Genomic DNA, 6,000 nt, shown 5'->3' with positions numbered 1-6,000 from the left:
TTGCTAGATCATCCTGGATTAGGGTAGGTCCTAAATCCAATGATGGGTATCCTTGTAAGAGTGAGGCAGAGCGAGATTAGACAGACAGAAGAGGAGAAGATATAGAGAAGAAAACCATGTACAGATGAAGCCAGAGACTGGAACGAGGCACCACAAGCCATGGAACATTTGAAGCTGCAAGAGGCTTCAGAAGGAGCACCACCCGGCAGCACCTTGATTTCAGACTTTGGGCCTCCACAACTGTTTGAACAGAAATTTCTGTTGTCTGAAGCCGCCACGTTTGTGATCATTTGTTACGGCCGCTCTAGGAAATTAATACAGCCACTAAACAGCCCAAACTTGGACCCTGCTAATGTTAGCTTCTTGCAGCCCCTCCCCCCCCCCCCCCCCCCCACACACACACAAAGAACCTGTACATAGTTTTGGATCCATCCATGTTGAGACAGTTCCAGTAACTGGCTGGCACTCCCTGCAGGCACTTGGGCCACCTAGACTCCAGATTGATATTTGACTTATTTACTTAGCTCAGCTCGGGAGGACAGGAATGAACCAGCTCTGTTCTCTGTGCGTCCAAGAAGCTCTCAGTTCTTTGAGTTCCAGACAAACTAGCACTCAAATAAATAAGGGCAGGGAGAGTGCAGGAGCCTGGAGAGTCACCTAAACAGCCAAGATTTAAATCAGGCAGTTTCCAAATGTACGGGTTCCCAAACTTTTCACCAGAATGGGCGTCTTCTATTAATTTTCCCCCATGGAATACTCAGTTTCTAAAGACATTGGCTATCAAATCAATTGCATTTATTCGATAACCACTCGTTTACCTCCCCCATTTGTTATTCTTTGTAAGTATATAATAACGTGGGCTATTTGTTGATCCACTCACTATATTAAAAGCGGTATATATAGCAATGTATATACTGTGTGTTTAAAAATTTTTTTTAACATTTTATTTATTTTTGAGACAGGGAGAGACAGAGCATGAACAGGGGAGGGTCAGAGAGAGGGAGACACAGAATCTGAAACAGGCTCCAGGCTCTGAGCTGTCAGCACAGAGCCTGACACGGGGCTCGAACTCACGGACCGCGACATCATGACCTGAGCCGAAGTCGGCCGCTTAACCAACTGAGCTACCCAGGCGCCCCTATACTGTGTGTTTTATATATAGTCATTCCGTCTTCACACCACCCCTATTATCTTCATTTTACAAAGGAGGTAACAGAAGCAGAGAGGTTAGATAATTGCTCCAAATTGCGCAGCAAGGATTTAGTAGAGCTGGAATTTGGACCTGGGCAGCCTGGCTCCAAAGCAAACACTCCCCTGGAGACTTGGTGAGAACCTTGGCTTCCGTGCCAATGTGCAACGCTGCTAAGGACAAGTGATTTTGCCTCAGTGCACCTCAGTTTCCTCGTCTCTAAAATGGGAATAATAATAGTGCCTACATTGTGGGATTACTGTAGAGATTAAATGAGAATGTGTACTTGGAATGCCACACACAGTGCCTGCCACAAAGCAGTCAGGGAAGGAGCTAGAATTCAACCAGTGATATCAAGCAGCTTCTCTGGGCAGGCTGGAGATGGGAACGACGAACAAAAGATGATTTGGTTCTTTTAGGTTCTCTGACCCCATGGAGTTCGCCATCTTCATATAATGTGCCAAGCTCAGAAATGGAGGACTTAAAGTAGAACCCACGGGAAGGCAACCTGAGAAGTCTTTCTCATATGTGCTTCAAGGATCACAGGTACAGTAGCTGGAGTTGCTGGTGAATAATACAGATTCCTGGTATCTGAATCCTTTTCAGGTGATTCCAGAAATCTACATTATTCAGCGCGTGAATGTACTATGGGATTTGTGCTCCACCGAGTCCAGTTCGAGCAGGAGTTCCTTGCTACTTTGAGCAATACTGACAATCATTCCAAGACCCCGATCCATTCATTTCTGTAGCGCCCAGGCTAGGAGACTTCAAATAGAAATCTTGCGTTTCAGACAAGGCGCGTACCCTCAGAAAAAGGGGCAGACATCTGGCCTAGAGATGGAAGGCATGCAGCCCTCGGCCCATACTCCAGCTTGCAGCACTAAGGCCAGGGCCTTGGCGCTGCAGGAAAGATGCATGACTACTTCAAGGTCATTCTGACTCAACCGGCCGCGTCGAGACTTGAACCCAAGTTCCACTGGGGCCTGGCAAACGCACGTTCCGTGGGCGGGACTCCCGGGGTCGCCTAGGCAACGGGCGCACGCCACGCCCAAGCCCCGAGCCCCAGGTCTGGAGGCGGGGGGGAAGGAGGGAGCGCACGCTGCTGGATATCTCGCGGGGCTGAGGCCACTTCCCCAGCCCCTCCCCCCGACCCCGCCCCGCGGAAGTGCCTGCCGAGATTTTCGAGTGCTGATTGGCTCTCTCACGCGAGGGGCGGAGCCTGCGGCAGAGCGGTGCGTACTTCCGGCTGCCGGGTTGACATGAAGAAGCAGCGGCGACCAGGACGGCAGTAGCGGCGGGAGTCGAGGCTTGCCGCGGGGCTCGGAGCTGAGAGCGCGGCGCGGCCTAGAGCGGCAGACCGTGCAGGGGGCCCAAGAGGAGGCGCAGCAGCCGCCCTGGCCCGTCATGGAGATGGAAAAGGAGTTCGAACAGATCGACAAGGCCGGGAGCTGGGCGGCCATTTACCAGGTGGGGTAGCGCCCCGGGGCGCGGCAGGCCCCTCGCTTAGGCCGCGTGAACCTTCCCCTCAGACCCCCGGGCCCCGTCCTCCCTCTGGGTCTCGCCCTCCGCCTCGGCCCTGCCGCTTGAGGATTCGGTCCGACGGCGACGGAGGCCGGCCTCCTCTCTCTTTGTCCCTCGGGTGGGCCTGCGTCTCTCCCGGGCCTCACAAACCCCTTTGATCCCCCCCCACCCACCTCATATCCTCCTGCCCGGCTGACCTCTCAAGCCTGGAGGCCGCCGGTCTGTGTTCTCAGCGCGAATCCCTCGCACCCTGACCCCGCCCCCCTGCTTAGCCACTCTTTGTCCCCTGGGGTTGCTGGAACACCCCCACGACTTCCTTTTCCAGACTGGACCACCCCAGGCTCTCTTCCTTTGTCTCCCGGGGGGAAAGGGTTACTCCCCCCTCCCTCCTTCGCATTTCCTTTCCCCTGGTCTCGGTGTGTGTCAGGTCCCACGGATGACAGTCCCCTTCCCCCTTCCCGTTCATTCATTTAGTGGACATGAATTGACGTGCCTGTTCCATGCTGGGCATGGCCCTGGGAGTAGTATTTGCAGAACAAGACAGACGAGACCCTATTTCTCGCGGAGCTGAGAGTCGAATAGGGCCGTCAGGCACACGAGCAAATAATTTCGGATTGCGGCCAGTGCTGTGAAGGAAACACCACCGCATACCGGGGTAGAGCCGCTGCACGGAAGGTGGGTGGGCTACCTCGGAGGGGATCAGGGGGGATCTGTCCGAGGAGCAGACCAGCTTTGAGCCGAGTGAGAAGCAGCGGCAAACCCTGAGATTATCTGGCTACAGCGCTTTTCAGCCACAAGGCCTGCAATACCCACTCCTCTTGGGCCAAAATAAAATACCTTTCCAGGCAGGGAAGGGCAGCGTTGCTGCCCTCTCTAAAACCGCTTCTTTCCCCCAACGGACGTCTTCTCCTCTCTGGCATGGCTGAGTCTTCCCAGTCCTCATTTCCTTGTGGGTTGGGTGGTTCATAAATGAAAGTTAGGAAGGTGGGATCTCACCTGCCTCTGCAGCATCCCATTGACAACACGAAAGGGCCTGCTTCCGCAAGCAGCTAAATCCTGTAAGGAAAATACGTGCTCCCGATGAAATGTCATTGCGGGGGTTGCGAGGATTAACCAAAACCACCCTTGGCATTTTAAGTGAGCGATGGACAGAATAGAGAGATTTTGTTACTCGTGTAAAGGGAGAATGCAGTTTATTCTGCCTTCAGCTTATAGGCTCAAAGGGCAAATTGTAAGATCCATCAGCTGGTAGTATTAAAATCTATTTTGAGCTCCACTTAAAAAGGAAAAAAGCTTTAAGCAGTGCTTTGGTATGCTTGACTAACAAAAGCCTTTTTTTGGCAGGCTTGGCTTCATGTGGATTTGCATCAAGCTTATTTGACAGGATTCTTCTTACTAGGACTGTAATGGATACTAACTTCTGATAGACCAATATTTATAACCACTGTAATCTATATACGTATGAGGAATCAATATAGAAAATTTGTATTCTGTCTGGTCTCTGAGTTAATTGAATGAATTCCACTAGTGACTTCGAGAATGTGTAGACAGGTTTTCTGCATCACATTCAATGCAGTAGAATCCCAAGTGGCTTTAAAAGAAAAAATTGTTAGTTTGAAGTGTTGATTGTAACACAGCCCATCACAAGTGGAGGTGGCCTCCGGGAAGCGCTGGGGAAAATCTTTTGTAGTGGAACTGGGTTGGCAACGACAGATTCATGTTATAAAAAGTTCTTGGTTGATTTTCATTTCTTACTGTTTTAGGGCAGAGTGGGAAACCCATCACCCAAGCATTGTCAGTACTGTGTTATGCGTGCCACCAGCTTGAAGCATGTTGGTCTTCGGTTAATTTCCCTCCCTGTTTGTATGTTAGTCTACCACTTTTGAACACCAGGAGTTAGTCAAATGGCAGCGTGTGGAGATTCTCCCAGCATCTTCGTGGATTGCACATTCCTGGAGGTGGTTTCTTTTAAAAAAAAAAAAAAAAATTAATGTTTTTATTTATTTTGAGACAGAGACAGAGCATGAGTGGGGGGAGGGGCAGAGAGAGGGAGACACAGAATCCCAAGCAGTCTCCAGGCTCGGGGCTGTCAGCATAGAGCCCCATGCAGGGCTTGAACTCATGAACTATGAGATCATGACCTGAGCCGAAGTCTCAGGACGCTCAACCGAGTGAGCCACCCAGGCGCCCCAGAGGTGGTTTCTTTTTATTTTAGAGAATTGTCTGCTATAGGATTTCTCACGTATACCAGACAGATATTTTTCTTTTCTAAAATTGAAATCAGAATCTTCGCTCCTTTTCGAGTTTGGAGGCGGCTCTTTATTGGGCAACTGTAGCATTTTTAAAAACATAGAATACAAATGACCTTGAGTCTCAAGTGGCAAAGTTCCCAAAGTATGTGTCAGTTTACCAAAAGCCATTATTTTCAAGCATTCAGAAAAATGTATTTACTGTTGGTAGAAAATAGAAGTAAAAAAATTAATATTTTACGGCATGGCACAATGAGGGTAGCCTTACACGAAGTCATTTTGAGCTTGCTTGTTGGTCTGTTGTGATGAGAAAAATAATATGCAATTTTGGCTTAAAACTTTGTAAGTGAGGCAGTGCGGTTATTTCTCACTATACTTTCCTAACTAAAACAAAAGATGCAAAAACTTGGAAGCAATTGGGAAAAGAACAAAGAGCGAAGTAGACTTTTGAATGTGGAGGAATGTGGCTGCTCAGAGAACAAACGCTCGGGCAAGGATTCTGTGCTGCTCAACCTGATAAACTGAGCAGAAATGAGTGTTTAATTGTCAATCCTGACAGCACAGGTACCAATAAGCATTTAGTATCTATAGAAAATCAGCTTTGATCGCTTATGTGGATGGCTTTAAAACGTGTCGTCTGTCATTTAAGCGATTGTCTGTTTTGAACAGCGGACGTAATACTTAGGGAGCCCGGAGTTTGAGGTGGGCTGGCTGGCCGGAAGAGCAGAGAGACTGCAGACGGGGAAAAGGGATTGGTTTTGGGAGCTCGAATGAGAGGGGAGAGGGCTGCAATGAATGAAACAGCTAATAAGCGGTCCTCCGTGTGTAGTTTAAGGTTTGGGTCAGGTGTTTTGCCGTGTGTCTTTTCTCCCGTTCTTTGATTCTCTGACACCATTTCTGTTCACCATTTTCCGGCGTGAATGATTTGATTGTTTCAGATAAAGAAGATTGCAACAGTAGCTCGTGACTTGAAGTCAAGATTTATTCCATGTTAGAGGCAGGCTTTGTAAAATGGGCCACTCTTCAGTTGACATTTGTTTT

At 49.2% G+C, this 6,000-nt stretch overlaps 1 protein-coding gene across 2 annotated transcripts in view; it reads left to right on the top strand.

Moving 5' to 3' along the window:
* Positions 1-2,420: 2,420 nt before the first annotated feature.
* Positions 2,421-6,000, top strand: part of PTPN1 (protein tyrosine phosphatase non-receptor type 1) — a 69,116-nt gene continuing 65,536 nt past the window's right edge. Inside the window, exon 1 of one of the 2 annotated variants that reach the window (XM_003983386.6) lies at positions 2,421-2,656. In XM_003983386.6, the coding sequence (XP_003983435.1) occupies positions 2,594-2,656 (63 nt within the window). In that variant the 5' untranslated portion in view covers positions 2,421-2,593. The remainder of the gene's footprint in view (positions 2,657-6,000) is intronic. The other variant, XM_006929664.5, reaches the window with a different exon arrangement.

Source organism: Felis catus, chromosome A3, assembly GCF_018350175.1.
Source record: "Felis catus isolate Fca126 chromosome A3, F.catus_Fca126_mat1.0, whole genome shotgun sequence".
Classification (NCBI taxonomy): Eukaryota; Metazoa; Chordata; class Mammalia; order Carnivora; family Felidae; genus Felis; species Felis catus.
The sequence above is the reverse complement of the archived record's forward strand: the minus strand, read 5'-3'. Positions and strand labels throughout refer to the sequence as shown.